We start from the raw sequence: 16,570 nt of genomic DNA, 5'->3' as shown, positions 1-16,570 counted from the left end.
TGGTGCAACCTCTAGAGGTCAATAGTTTTATTAGAACTTGGTACTAATATCAAATTATTTATTAGACAGGTGATCACATCTCATGGATCTTGGATAAAGAGTTATCAAGTCTTTGCATAAGTATGAGTATTAAGAGTAATATTTATACTGGATTGATCCGCTATGAGAATACTACATAAAATGTTATGAAAATTGTCATAATTTGTTCTCATGGTGATTGTGGTGTATACTCCCATTCGACCTGAAACTACTATGGACCCTAGATGTAGAGTCGAGTACTTTATTGCTGATCAAACTTTGTCCGTAACTAGATGATCATAAAGATAGTTTGTGGGTACTCCACAAATCATGTTGAGGAACAAGCGCGACCTATAAGGAATTTTCTTATCCTGCGTAACAGAATAAATGTCTAAGGGCCAAATATTGAACTAGACAAAGGTAACACATATGCATGACAACGACGCGGGTTGGGGCGATTTTTACCTCCCCCAGATCGAAACCTGAATCCCCAAGTAATCCCCGTTCCCAATCTCAAATCCATCGGGGATAGAGAACTAGAACCCAAATTTGTCATAAAACGGGTCCAGGTATCCCCGTATGCCACCATCCATTTAGTGAAATCAATTTTTTTAATAGAAGTGTTTATTTTTTCCAAAATCAAATTATATTACAAATAAGAAAATAAAGCAATCTCAGGAAATTTCAAGCATACATTTCAAATATTTTAAATAATAAATACAAATCAAAATATTAAAATATTAACCACACATTTATTATTCTAAATCATCAAAACTAAATAATAAAATACACAATGAAATAAATGGGGCGGGTTCAGTGAAGAGTTCAGGGTGAGCACTAGTGTCCTCATTATTCGACTCATCCTCGTATTTTATAATCGGGGAAAACCCAATTCTGAACCCAAACCTAGTCAAAGTAGATTTTTCCCATCAAATTTGAGGTGAGTTTGGATGGGTATCGTGGGTACGAATTATGTTGTCATGCATAGTTTGAATAACCATAACTTGCAAAATTTTAGAATTGGGGAATTTCTTATCCCACCCCATGGAGTGGAAAAACACCCTTTGGGAAACCCAAAATGCCCTTCAGATTCCGGAGATGCATCTCCGGACACACCTTGTCTTAAATCAAAACGTTAACTGATCCAGAGATGCATATCCATAATATTTTAAAACATACACCATGCATCCACTTTTAAAGGCATTTTACACGTTTATTGTTCCGAAAATGCATCTCCGTTTATTTTACAAGATGCATCTATGTAACCTATCTGAATAATGCATGTTATGTTTTGTTTATGTTTATTCAAATGAAGATTTATAAACATTATGTACCATGTTATGTGACAGGATTTAAACTGTACAATCAATATGCAAAAAATGACATATATAAATCTAGATGATCCAAAAATGACATATATAAATAAATTCAAAATACACGAATAAAGTAGCATGAAGTGAAAATAAAATATAATTCATAATCCAAAGTATAACTACTATATACAATTGCACTACTGTGTATGTCAAACTACATCTCTTCTAGCTCCTATGACTCTTCTGCCTTCTCGGGCTCCTCGACCTTCAGTACCCCCGTCCTCCAGCGTTGTCTCCGGTATAGTAATGCCTCTCGTTCCTCCTTTACGATGAGATCTAGGACCTGCCTCACATCAGACTCATCAGGGAAGATATCTTTGTCAATGTCTGCCTGTGCAATCTCCAATATGCAACAACATATAAGAAAGACATCATGAGTATATAACTATGCTTGCTCATTCTCTAGTATCTCCTGATGAGATGGCCTCAGTAGATCTCTTGAAGCAGCCTACACCATATATAGGTGTGACACCCTAAAAACCACCTGATACACCTGTCGACGTAGCTCCAATCGCTCTCAGCTATGGTACTATGTGCTTCCTTCGGTACCAGATGAATCTCATAATCATCAAACATGACATTCATCTATCTACGTGTCAAAGCAGAAGGAGTAGATACAATATGGTGTTTGGGAATGGTCCGAGTGTAGCCAAATTGCCACATCACATGCTCAGGCAGATGAGAAGTTGTGAGACATGATCTGCAAGCCAACCATCTCGAGTATATCACTATGTCGTCAAATGTCTGCGTCTCACGGTGATCGACATAGCTGTTAAAGTGCATGTCCTCGGTAACCAAGCGGTCAAGATACACTTTGAACGACTCACTTGCATGGTTCCTCCTAAGCAGGCCAAATGCAGAAGCACATGACATATCATCAGTGTAAATCAGTACACCTGCCCAGTCGAAGATGCGCGGTAAATGCTAGAGGATCCAAGCCTGAAAAGTGTTGGAACACACAAATCATCAGTAATGGTGTTGCAAAGATGAAGTGAAAATGACACAGAAACATTAAAAGACTAATAAATATTACCGTCAGTAATGTGATGCTGCATGTGACCTGTTTCTTCTTCCACCTACAACCCTGCGATAACTTCGAGTACAAGTAGACCAAACAAACGACCCCCGATTGTACTCATGGATCCGCTCAAAGTCCTCGAAGTACCGTAGGTAGACAACATCTGTATAAGTGACAATTTTATCCATAAAAAATCACAGTGCAAACCAAATATAACAGGTATGCTCTCATAGCATACGCTATATGGAGCCCCACCTACTTGTCATCACCTCTAGCATGCTCTACTCTAAGGAGCTCATATGTATATACCTTTTTTCTCTCAAGGAATTCAAACCTAGCATGAGACCCTATGGTTCTTTCTAGCTCCGTCATCGCAACCTCTGGGTCAACTCCCATATAGTCTACCATCAACTTGAGTGCCCCGTGTTTGCTAATCCTCCAATAACCTATAAGTTTCCCCTTGATAGGAAGATGCGACAAACATGACACATCGTCGAGTGTTATAGACATTTCACTAAGCGGGAGATGAAATGACGAGGTCTCGGCGTGCCATCTATCCAGGAATGCATTAAACATCCCATGGTTGACCGTAATATAATTGGTCATGCACAAGTCCGTCGTCACAGATAGGGACAAAGCTGTCTGAAACCACTTCTCATTCGGTTGAGGCAAGCCAATAATATTTCGCCTGTGGTTAATAATCTTCAGCAGGTCATGATCCTGCAGAAAAATAAATCAATGTCAGAAACTTGTAATATATTAATAAATGTAAATTAAAAAGAATGAATCCAACTGATGTTACCTCTTTGTCCCATATATGTCTGACAGTATGGTCTAGATACAGAGGCAGTAGTGACAACTCTACAAGGCCTCCTCCAAATGCATGATGTAGCTCTGACTCATGATCCTCAACGACCTCACCATCTAGAGGTGGCTCTGGCTCATCATCCTCAGGGACCTCACCATCCGGAGGTGGAACTGACTCAACAACATCAACACCTAAAGGTGGCACTAGCTCAAAAGCATCATCCGTCGGAGGTGGCAATGGTACCTCCGGTACCACCGATGACTCAAGTATCTCTGGCGTCTGGATAGGTGAAACCTGACACTTGCGGGAGCATGGTGAGAGTGATGCGTCAATAGGTAAAATCCATCTCCTACGGAAAGAAGAAGATGGAAAAGCATGGACTCTATAAGTAGATGTCTCTGCATGGCCAGAGTGAACAGAAACCTCTAAAACCCGACTCTTCTTCCGCCGCACTGATGCATGATATGCAATCCACATATGGCTCAGTCTATCGTGTCTATCAGTCATAATGTTTGTAATTAAACTAGACAATTAGTACAAGCAAGAAAAAAACAGATCGAGAATTTCCGGAGATGTATCTCCGGTTACTGGGAAATTAAACGTTGAAAACTTTCGGTGAATCATCTTCGGAATTTTGTGCAACTCTTTAGGTCCTTCAATGGTGGCAATGCAGATATGCAAACCTAAAAAAAATGGTTTGATCGTGATTTTCAACAAATAAACATGTTTTATAGTATGTATAAACTAACATTCTTGCATTTCCTACTCATTTCTTACCTAAATCAACATTTTCTTCTTATTTACACAAAAACTCAAAAAACTTATCAAAACATCAAAACTTACAAATTTAGACTTTACTTAAGTGTTGGATGATGTCTCTGATGTCCTTGATGTTGATTGAAGATTCTTTGGACTTGGTTGTTTGATTTTGGACTTGGTTGATGAAAATTGTTTTGAGAAAATTTGATAAAGTTTTAAGTTTTTTTAAAAATGAGGAAGAAGAAGGGTTCTGATGCGATTTAAGCTTCATCATTTTCCGAAAATGCATTTTTGAAATAAATTTGAAGTAAGATGCATCTTCAAAATATTTTAAGGTTAAGTCAGAATTGGATGCGTCCGAAGATGCATTTCCGAAACCTAAAGACATTTTAGTATTTTCACGCGGTGACTAAGTAATATATATGATGTATTAAAAAATTCTCTCTTTTTATATAATTTTTTTTTAAAATAAAAAGCATTATAATAATAATAATAATAATTTCTATTATAATAATAATAAAGATTAATTACTATACAATCTCAGTGTAAAATGTTTTACACAATCGATTTGTCATCCTCACCCGTTTATTTTACTTTATAGATGTTTAAAATAAAGTCAAACTTGTTTCAATATCCAACAACTATCATTTACCGACGGTGTAAAGTACTTTTACATTGTCAATATATTTCAATTAAATTCATAATAATAATAATAATAAAAAATAATTACAATTAATTAATTGTTCGGAAAAAAAGCGATTGATTGAACTCTCAATAAAAAAAAGAAGGAAAAACGATTAAACTTAGGAAAAATTGCATTGCTATGGAAACGCTGATATAGATTCGAAGGCGAGATCCAGCGCAAATTGCAGTGGGGTTAACTTCACCAAATCACAGATTCAACAACAACAACAATTGATTCAATATCCTTCTAAACTTTGATTCGTTGATTTGATTTAGGGTTTTGAATCATGTGGAGCACCATTGCCAATCTGAAGGAGAACTTGAACAAGATTGCCCTCGATGTTCACCACGCCGACGACGATGAAGACGACGTCGTTTTAGCTTCGTACGGAATCCAAGCCGACGGTGAGAGTCCCACTGTCTCCGATCGCCGTAATTCTCGCGGCTCCTTGCACTCCAATTCGATTCCTAGGTCGCCGGCTCCAAACGGAAATACAGATGACTCCTATGGTTCCGAGGTATGCATCGCGACAAAGTTGCCTAAGTTGCTGTTGTCGCGCCGTTTTGATTAGATTCTGAACTATATCTAGCATTGTGTGATTGTGAATTCTGTACAAATAGTTGTATTGTAGAGATTTCAAATTCGAATTGAGAGTCAAACCAGATTAACAACTTGCAGAGTTTAATTAATGAATGGTGTTATTTAATGCCATGCGTGACATCTTGTACTTGATAAGAAAGATAAGTTATAATCATCAATAATCAACAAGTACATGATCAAACAAATTGCTTCGGAAATACTGGTTTCAAGGAGAAATTTTTAACCTGCATTAATTTCAAGATTCTCACTGGCAACAAAATTTCTCAACCTCAGCATATATAGTATGTGAAAATTTTCATATGTGCAAGTGCAACTTTTCCCTATGCTACTAGTGTTTATCTTGAATCCGAGGTTATAGTATCAGTTATCATTTTATACACCTTATGAGTTATGACTATCTCTTTTCCTGCTCATACATAGCGTGTGAGAAATTCTGTCTGTATGATTAAGATCTCTTTAATATGTTGTCATGTATAGTGTTTAGAGTGCATGAATCGGTCTATGACATAAATAACACAACTATTAAGTTTACAGCCAGTGTATCTGTCTATGTTCGTATTCATATGATTTGAACGTCTATGAATAGTGTTAGTTGCTGGTGTTAAGTTTTGATTATTTATATATTTTTTGCGAAATCTTTTGCTGTCCATCATCTGAAGTGGCTAGTTTTGTTCATTATTAGGGTGAAATGGTGACTATGAGTAGTAGCTAGTAAGTAGTGTTTCAATCCACTTCTCTTCTCTTAACAGAAGGTTCATGCTTGTGTGAATTTAGAGATTTTTACCCAATGCATGAGTTTGTTATGTATTATTGATTTATTAGGTGTTTATCCCTAATATTTTCCCTTGAATCCTATGGTTGAATATGGTACGTTGATTAAAATTATCTTTTTAATTTTTATGGTATTTCTTGTAGATAGAGCAATATAGAGCAGAAATCAAGAGACTTCAAGCATCTGAAGCGGAAATTAAAGCACTATCAGTTAATTACGCAGCTCTATTAAAAGAAAAAGAGGTATTTCTAGCTGTCACTTTTCTGCGTACTGGTAATATATCAATTTTTTTTTATGTTCTTCCTAATGTTGGAGCTTCTTAATGTTCAGTTTCAGCTGTTGGGTAGCATTAACCATTCTTTTGCTACATGTTGTTTTGTGTTGCTTTTTCTTTTTAAAATTGTTATGGACCTTGTATTGTTTTGCAAACAACAACCGTCAATCCATATTCTATTTACACTTGGTGGGTTTGCTACATGGGTCAGTTGATGCCACTGTGTTCTATTACCCAACCAAAGTTTATGAAAATCGTTATGCATTTAAAGAATTGTGTTAATCTACTTTTCATGAAGTTGCCTCTTGTTTATCCAGTTTTCTCACTTGATACTATGTTGGTGTTCTTCTCACATTACCACACAGACCTTAGTTAAATTTGCATTACCTTCCCCTCAATAGATGCTTTAACTTACCCATGGATAATGTCATTCCAAAGTTTTCTATGTCTCCTTTTAATCTACCATATTCTCATCTCTGCTACACTTATTTTTTTCTCAAGTCATATCACGTTTCGCCGCTGTTGATTTATAATCTGTAGTTGTCTGGTAAATACCCTTTTCTATTTTTTACTGTATATTTTCATCTACAAATTATGATTAACTTGAACATTTTTTGATGTCATCCATTCAACCTGAGTCCTTCTGTGAGGCATCCCCATCAATCTTTTTTCCCATCACATTGTAAGATGGATCGAAGATACAAATTAAACTGTACATCTAGTGGAATGATGTAATCTCCAATCGGGAGCTTATATCATATTTGTTTAAAATAAGATGAACTCAGCTAGCTGCAATTTACCATTTGAGGATAAAATAAATATATCCGTGCATCCTAATTTGTTGCTTCTTTCTAAAACTCTGATTCTTGAAACCCTCTTCCCCCAAACAAAAGGATTTTTTATTTGCCTCAATATACTATAGATTATATCTCATCATGGAATCTTTCTCAGGAAAAGGTATCATAAACATTCCATTAATGGCCAATGTATTATTTGTGATTTATTAATTCTAGCATTTGGTAAGTTAACTATTCAACCATTTCAACTTTGTAGGATCACATCATTAGACTGAATAAAGAAAATGGCTCGTTAAAACAGAATTTAGAGGCTTCAAGTCCTGCATCTTCAAATGGCAACTACAAAGTCAAGGTAATCCTATATTTAAATTCAAACTTTATTTTGAAGGATTTAATGTTTGTGTTTTGCTACATAAATTTTGAATAAACTATCAATTTAGTCCCTAAACTGACATTAACTCTCCAATTTTGTCCCTAAACTAAGTAAATATAATAAGCTGTCCCTAAAGAATATTAAATCTGTCAATTTAGTCCTTGCTGTTAAGGTGTTATGGACTAAATTGACGGGTTTTTATATAATTTAGAGACCAAATTGATGGATTTCATATCTGTATGAACTACTTATTATGCCCATATAGTTTAGGTACTCAATTGAAAAGAGTTCTAGTTTAGGGGCTAAATTGACGGTGTGTTGCATAAATTTTAACACATGGTTTTACATCCTTCATCATTTTATATCTTGTAGTTAATAGTTTTAGTATGAAATTTAATTCCTGATGACAACGAGTATGCCATATACGTTGTGTTATGTTATAGTATGTAAATGGGTTTTCAAAACTTATGCTTCACATTTTTTGATTAGAAATATTGAGAGCCGCACATTACATAGTGATATGGCTTGAATAGTGAACAATAATTACAAGTGGAGGAAACCCTCACCCCATGAGCTAGCTTTTCAAGTTGAGTTAGGCACAAACCCACATTATAGTGCGGTATCAAATCCTATCCTATATCATTTGGGCCACCCGCAAATGTCCAGTCGTGCAAACTTCCCGCTCCAGTTGTCCAATACCAGAAGTGTAAGGGGCATGCTGAGAGTTTTAGATTGTATAGTTATATGACCGAACAATGAAGGAGGGGGGACCCTCACCCCATGAGCTATATTTTGGGGTTGAGTTAAGCCTTAATTTAAACTTTGATAGGAAAATAAAAATCAACTTCCTTGCAAACTGTCATAGTTATTAATGTCAACTCTTGTTGACACTGGTTGACCATACTTTACTACGTTTATTCTAGAGATAATTAATTTGAGTGCTTCATACCTAGTACATACTTCTCATTATATATAAAATACTCGGGAACCATATTAAAACCATCTCTTTTCAATACAATATTTGGCTTTACTTGATTATTTGTTTGCAAAGTTTATATACTAGAAGTAATTTATTTTTGGTATTGATTAAGAGTTTAATGGACATGCACCGTCAGTGTAAAGAAATTTTACACGGTTGTCCAATAAGAAACCATCAATCTGCCAAATCATCCAAGTCATTTTAAAATATCAGGATGATTTAGTGGGATGCACGTCGTTCATTGGATGATGGTGTAAGTTATTTTACACTGTCAATGCATCTCATATTTTCTCATTGATTAACTGGTTTAGAACAGAACTTTTTTTGAATTTTTAATGGGCAGTGGGTTGGACCAGTTTCTTTGCAGCACTTTAATTACAGTTACTTCCATAGTTTTAGGGTAGAAAAGCAATGAAGTATTTTTTTATGGCGTACAATTTATTCTCTTACGGGATGATGCATTTGATTGTAAAGCTTAAGTCTTCATTTAGAGGTTTACCCTTATCAATCTTTGACATTGAATTGTTATTGTGGCTTCTATTTACAGCAAAGCCAATAGTTTTCTTTAAATTATTATTTGGCCACAACGCTGGATCAATATAATTAATAAGAAATATGAATTATTTTGATTAGTTGAACTATGTCTTTATAAACTAGGGTTGATTAGAAACAGAAAAAACTTGTTTTTACTGTTGTCTCATCTCATCTCTTACAACTTCATAAAAAAGTTACAAACCATGTTTGCATATATTTGTGCAGGGAAGCAGTGACCAGTCATCTAGTCGACAACATAGGTTTGCAACTCAAATGAAAAACCGTTACGCTACAAACAACGGAACCATGTCTACTTTGGAATCCAATGCAATTCCAAGTAAGATGGTATCTAATCATTCAGACTTACAAAGAAAGGACAAGGTATTGGCAATTTAGTTTTTTTGGGTATTCATTAGTTATGACTTATGAGCCAACATATTGACCATTACGTGGCATTCATGACAACGTAGTTTTTCTTATTGTTATTCATCAGCCTAGTTTGATTTTGATCAAGAACTTTTTGTTATTCTATCCCATGTCCCTGTTCACTTTCATTTAGTCCCAGCATGATGTGCACCTTTTATAGAAAATGACCATATTTCTTAATTTGACTTTTCAATTTCTGTAGTTTGAAAACTTATTTTTTTTTGTCTGGTCATTTTGATGTAGACTTTTTGATAGGATATGTATTTTTATTTTTTAGTGATGAGTGAACTTGACAACAGATGTATGAATGCCTTCTAGGAGCTAGCAGATTTGGTAGAAGGAAAAAATAGCCCCACAGTAGCAACACAAGTACCACATACTCATGAGATACAAAAGTTGACGTTGGAACTGGAGCAAGAACGAGATAAATTGGCAAACATTCAGCTACAATTCCACGGTATTTTTCTGCATTTGGACTATCTTGATTGAATACCATTTGTATATTCAAATAGAAACTGATAATAAATCTAATTCTTTCTCCACTGCCAGAGGAACAGAAATTGAACAAGTCTTTCCAAGAGGAGCTTAAATTATTAAAATTGGAAAGAGACAAAGTAAGTTCATATAAGCATAGATGCAAATTTGATGTTCACGGCTCCAACACCTTTATTTTATAACACTTGGAGTATATAGTTTACAAAAAGTTAGATCTCTATTGACATTAAGACTTGATAAACAGATGTACTGTGAAATTAATGTCATGTTTTACTGTGCTCTGTAGTCTAGTCTAGGATGTCTACTTGTAATTCTTTTGTATTTTGGTATTTACTACTTTTATGGCCGTCTTATTTTCATCAAGTTGTATATAACGCAACACAGTGTTATAAAGCAAACAATAAAAATCATTTCTTTATGTAAATAACATTTGATGGACATGACAATGAGATTTAGTATCAAATTATCAACATATGAATTAATAGCACAATTAATTCTACCCACCCAGCATTCCCTCCACACCCCTACAAGGAAAACTGCCTTATCTTTCAATCTAGGGAAGATAAGGCTGCCTTGGTATGGAGATAGCATATCGAGTTGAGATCTCCTATTTATCTCTGTTTGTGAATGAAATATCACATTGATATTAAATTAAGAAAAAAACATGGAAGAAAAATCCAATAACAGTTTTGTAAAGGAAGAGGTTTAGAGTATATATTTGGGAAGAACTGAAGAATATATTTGCATGGATTCACTAGAATGATAGGACTATGAAGTACATACCAGAGAACACAGTATCTTTTTCCAATGCTTCAAAATCTCCATATTACTACTGTGTATATATGAGAGAACTTTTTATGTGAGTATATGTGTGTATGTGCACATGTATGTGTATGTGCACATGTATGCGTGCGTGCACGTGTGTGTAAATCCAATGTAATAAGTTGACCGTTTTCTTGGTAGTTTTTTGTTAATAACTTTAATTGCATCGATGAGTAATAGATTACATCTTTTTAAGGAATAATGATGCTGGTTTGTTGTATTGATTTTTAATATGATGAGATGTATTACTGTTTGAAGACTACAGATGAGGTGAGGCAATTACATAATGAGTTGAATGAAAAAGTATCAGAAATAAAACGTCTGCAGTTGGAGTTGACTAGACAGGAAGGTGAAGAAGCAGGCAATGCTATGGATAGCTCTAAAAGACTAATAGAAACTTTAGAGAAGGAAAACACCGCTCTAAAGGTTTGTAGATACACGCATTACGATCTTATCAATAAAAACTTGAAAATAGCTGTTTTTGATATTGTGCTCTAGACTGCTCTCTGATTTATCCTATCTTCACATTGTTATCAGATGGAAAAAAGTGAACTTGAGGCTGCACTTAAAGCAAGTAGGGTGTCTTTCACTGGTAAAAAGTCACCTGATGCTTCTCAAATCCAGAATAGGGGTTCAAGCAGTGTCAGTGATGTGAGCCCAAACTTTATATTAGTATTTACTTTTCAGTTTGTCCTTGAAGCACCATGCTAATGATGGTTGTATTAATTCTCTTTTCTGGGGATTGGTAATTTGGCTTTTGGTAACAGCTGTCAGATCCCTCCAAAAGTTTCCCTGGAAAAGAAGACATGGAAATATTGTTGCAGAAGATGAGTAATGATTTGAAGAAAACACAACAGGAGAGGGACAAAGCAGTACAAGGATTGACCCGCCTTAAACAACATTTGTTAGAGAAGGTTTCATTTTTTAATTATTAAATTTATCTGTTGAAGCAAGATTAATAATGAATGGATGTGATATTCAAGACTAGAAAATGTACCAAATTATCTTTTATTATTATTTTTTAATGGTTTTCATCTCATAAGTTATTGTTTCCCCCCATTATATAGTTATATAATGTTGTCTCCTTAATTTTATAATGAGTGTGAATGAACTACAATTGCGTACATTAAACATGAATTTAACATGTCAATCTTTCAGCATGAGACTAAATATTTTCATCTCGGTGCTATTTCTCTAGGAAAATGAAGAGTCAGAGAAAATGGACGAGGATAACAAAATCATTGAAGAGCTACGGGATAGTAACAATTACTTAAAGGCTCAAATATCACATCTCGAGAGAATTCTGAAGCAAGCTACTTCAGATCAGGAGAAATTGAAGATGGCAAACAGCAGTGAACTTCTGAAGTCCAGAGAAGTCATTGATGGCTTGAACAAAAAGCTTACAAACTGTATAAGCACAATAGATGCCAAAAATGTTGAACTAATAAATTTGCAGACAGCTCTTGGACAGTATTATGCTGAAATTGAAGCTAAGGTTGTTTTTAGATTTTTTACTATTACAAATTTGATGCCATAAGTTGAGTTGTTAATACACCTTAACATTCCCACTCACTTTTTTTAATTTTCTGTCAATATCTTCACATGTGTCTGTCTACATATCGATACACAGTAAGCTTATATCTGCTGTTAATTTAATTTCCTGAAGGAACATTTAGAAGGAGAGTTGGCTCATGCAAGGGAAGAAACAGCTAGTCTTTCTCAACTGTTGAAAGTATGAATCTATCTCACCTTTGCTAAAGTAATATGCCCACAACTTATGCATTGTCGAAAATTCGAATTGAACAGCAATTGGATCCTTTATGTTGATTATAACACACACACATATAATGATCTTCGCTGATTGTAACATAAGTATTTGATTTTTTGTATCAATGTTGTACTCTATGTTTTAAAGTTACCTTATCTTTATGCTTAAAACATAACACGTCTTGTATTATCCTCCATCATTCCTGATAATGTTGCTTAGTATATTGACATTGTTTATTGTTTTTCAACTAAAGGATATTAAGTCAACTTATTCGTGTTTAAAATTAAGCAGCATGTATTTTAAATGGATATGTTATTGCCAGGATGCAGATTGCAGAGCAGAGATATTGAAGGGTGAAAAAGAAGAAATTTTAGCCAAGCTCTCTCATTCTGAGAAGGTACAATCAGAATGGAGAAGTAGAGTCAGCAAGCTTGAGGAAGAAAATGCAAAATTGAGACGAGCTCTTGAACAAAGTATGACCCGGCTAAATAGAATGTCAGTGGATTCTGATTTTCTTGTTGACAGGTCAGCATGTTTTTTCTTCTGAGTAAAATTTCTATAGTAGAACATTATGACACCGTTTGACCAATGTAGCCCACCCAGTCTAAGAGAAAGATGTATCTACAAAAAATAAAAAATAAGCTATCCTTTTGATGTTGTTTCCGTTTGTGAGAATAATTATTTACTGGTTTTAATTTGATTTTGACAGGCGCATTGTGATAAAACTCCTTATAACTTATTTCCAGAGAAACCACAACAAAGAGGTATTAAGTCTTCCAATTGTGGTTGCTTTGTATGTATTTTTCAGGACTGAAACCCTTTCCTTTATTTCTTCTGTAAGAATGATATTCGTGTGTATGTGATAAGTATCTAAGAACTTGGGGATCCTACACAAAAAACTAGCTATAAAGGGGAAAAAACCAAATCACTTAAAAACTCCACCGAGCATCCCATACTGCTTGATGTGGTACTTGGGCACCCCATAATATCCATTCTGTATCATAGCACCACCACCTCTGACAGCCAACATCTATGCGACTTGCACTCTATGACGCTTTACTCGACCTTTTCCGGTCAGCCCCTCTGTAGGTAGCCCTTTCTGAGCCACTGACAACCAACTCTGATACCAACTTGGAGAACCCCCAACCTCAAAAGCTAGCTATCAAGTGGGGGAAGAATCAAACCATATAAATACTCCACTAAGCATCCCATACTACTCGATGATGGACTTGGGACATGGGCACCTCGTAATAACCAAATCCCTATCAGTATGCACCCTTTTGCATTGGGGGAGAGAAATTTAAGCATTCAGTTTTAATGCTATTTTCTGAGTTAATTATGGTTGCTAGACCCGTCCAAGAAAACTAGAATATGGCCAGAATCATGAGGAAGCCCACATCTATGTGAAAATAGGATAACCATGCTAGGATAAGGTTTTAAGAAGTTACAGTGTTAGTTGATGTTTTAAGAACCATTTAACTTTTCATGGTTATAAAATTATGTTCTCCAGTTTTTTATGTTTGTTTTTTGCCGTATATTTTGGTTCCTTCCCTCAACTTTTCCTCCCAATGCCGTGTTCTTTTACCTGATTAGTGTGCTGTTCAAATGATTTTTTCATGGAGTTTTTGATGTTGGGATAGGTTTTGGACCTAATGGTTCGCATGCTAGGGTTCTCTAATGAGGACAAGCAAAGGATAGGCCTTGCTCAACAAGGTCCAGGAAAAGGTGTTGTCCGTGGTGTTCTTGGGTTGCCTGGCCGCCTGGTTGGAGGTATCTTAGGAGGAAGTTCATCTGAATCAGCTGTAAACGTGGGATCTGATAACCAGGTAATTTCTTCTCCTCTGGTATTAGTATATTTTCCCCTTTGGTGTACTTCATTGGTTTTTCTGCTGGGGTTTCACTTAGAAAGTAAGGTGCCAAAGGTAATGAGGTTGTGGCTTCTCTTCCTTCTATTTCACCCCTTTATTTGGTGAGAAGGGGAAAAGGTTTGAAGGTGTTAATCTCTCTTTTTTGACATGAATCTTTTTATTCTTTTTCTTTCTTTTGTTATGGACAACGATTTTTGATTTATTTTGATAGCACATGTGTTTACTGTATGCTGAAAATTGGCTGTTTCTCAACTCTAGCAGCAAAATCTTTACATATTCCTCTTTTCCGAGTTTACAATCATAAATTGAACAAGTATTTTCCCCCTTCAGTCCTTTGCAGATATGTGGGTTGATTTTCTTCTCAAGGAAACAGAAGAAAGAGAAAAGAGGGAGATGTCCGGAAGCACAGGTGAGCCCATGGGTGATTCACGTGATAAAACTACAAATACTAGTTCTGCTTCACCACCACCTTCAAATCAGAGGTTTAGTACTGGAAATGCACCAATTAGTTCACCTTCAAATCAGAGGTTTAGTACTGGAAATGCACCAATTAGTTCACCTACTAATCAAAACACCAGTCCCCTCTCTCATGGATATTTTCAGCATTCTGAACAAATTGGTTCAGAATTCTCAACAGTTCCCCTTACATATTCAGATAGCAAAACAACTAGTGCAAAACTTCTTCCTAGATACTAATATTTTTTTGAATGTAATTACTCAAAGGTAGATATCATTGTTATACTATAGGCATGCAATCTTGTTCAATCAATTCTTTAACATAAATGAGTGTATTATATTCACAAGTTTTCACAAGATTTTTTTTCAAGACCTTCATAATCTCATGTGATACTTGCAGAATTTGGTAATTTATCATGATACGCATATATAGCTCGTTGGTTCCGAGGCTATGTTTCTAATTTCACATCAGCAGTGTCAATTTTGTAATTTTTTTTAACATGTAATTATGTAACTAGTAAAATACCTATGGGCACGCATAGGTACGGTACAGGTGATCTGATAAAATATTTATCAAATATGATTAATAAATTATTAAAATTAACTCAACTTAATTTAAGTAATAGATGACAATAGAAACTATTGAAAGCTCATGACCTTTCTCATTAATTTTTTTCTTTTTAAAAGATTGATTTACTCTTTGCTCATATTTAGATTAATGATACATTTAATTTTCCTAATTACATCAATGATATATATTTTTATATTTATTATTTTAAATATATATATTTCATATTTTAAAACATTTCTAATCCCTCTATAAGTGAAATATATTTTGCTCACACTTAGATTAATGAAGTATTCATTTTTCGTATACACATAAATTTCATATACAATATTAGTATCAACACATCTTAGCTAACAAAAATATAATAATTTTTTCGGGTGCTGTTTTGCATCAATTATACAAAAATGAAAGCATGAATGAATAGAATAAATGATACAAAATAAAACTTACATATAATTAATTACACTTAAATATGTAATAGCATTAGCACTTGTAAAAGTAGTTAGTATATTATATCTTAGAAAATAGAAAAATAAAATAAACAAATATGAAGGGACAAAGATTTACACATTTCTCTGAAAATATTTTTAGAATTTATAAGTGACATATTTTTTTGGCACGAGGATTAACAATATATTTATTTTTCGTATAGTATTTGCATTAATAACCCTTATTTTTATTATTATTTAATTCATAAATAATAAAATATAATATTGTAAACACATTTAACTAATTAAATTTTTTTCTTCTCACGAGTTAGAATCCAGTTTTTTCAATGTATTCTTTTTTGTGTTTACATCAATTACAATATATATATATATATATATATATATATATATATATATATATATATATATATATATATATATATATATATATATATATATATATATATATATATATATATATATATATATATATATATATATATATATATATATATAACACATTTAACTAATTAAATTTTTTTCTTCTCACGAGTTAGAATCCAGTTTTTTCAATGTATTCTTTTTTGTGTTTACATCAATTACAATATATATATATATATATATATATATATATATATATATATATATATATATATATATATATATATATTGTAAGAACCGCAGTATGGATCGAATGTCAGATATTTTCTGATATATAAGATCTTCATTTGAGGCAAGTGTAGAGCATA

At 34.0% G+C, this 16,570-nt stretch overlaps 1 protein-coding gene across 2 annotated transcripts; it reads left to right on the top strand.

Moving 5' to 3' along the window:
• The first annotated feature begins 4,744 nt into the window (after nt 1–4,744).
• On the top strand, nt 4,745–15,206 carry LOC127127022 (golgin candidate 3). Of its 2 annotated transcripts, XM_051056105.1 has the most exons (16): nt 4,745–5,178; nt 6,177–6,275; nt 7,361–7,456; nt 9,216–9,371; nt 9,735–9,873; nt 9,966–10,030; nt 10,992–11,159; nt 11,271–11,384; nt 11,501–11,647; nt 11,932–12,228; nt 12,400–12,465; nt 12,824–13,026; nt 13,211–13,265; nt 14,142–14,327; nt 14,700–14,883; nt 14,929–15,206. In XM_051056105.1, the coding sequence occupies exons 1-16, from the start codon at nt 4,948–4,950 to the stop codon at nt 15,063–15,065; spliced, it is 2,343 nt and encodes a 780-aa protein (XP_050912062.1). In that variant the 5' UTR covers nt 4,745–4,947; the 3' UTR covers nt 15,066–15,206. The 2 variants fall into 2 exon arrangements, with proteins under 2 accessions (XP_050912062.1, XP_050912061.1); XM_051056104.1 differs by having other exon boundaries at nt 14,700–15,206.
• Nucleotides 15,207–16,570: the final 1,364 nt, after the last annotated feature.

The sequence above is a fragment of the Lathyrus oleraceus genome, chromosome 3, assembly GCF_024323335.1.
Source record: "Lathyrus oleraceus cultivar Zhongwan6 chromosome 3, CAAS_Psat_ZW6_1.0, whole genome shotgun sequence".
NCBI lineage: Eukaryota > Viridiplantae > Streptophyta > Magnoliopsida > Fabales > Fabaceae > Lathyrus > Lathyrus oleraceus.
The sequence above is the reverse complement of the archived record's forward strand: the minus strand, read 5'-3'. Positions and strand labels throughout refer to the sequence as shown.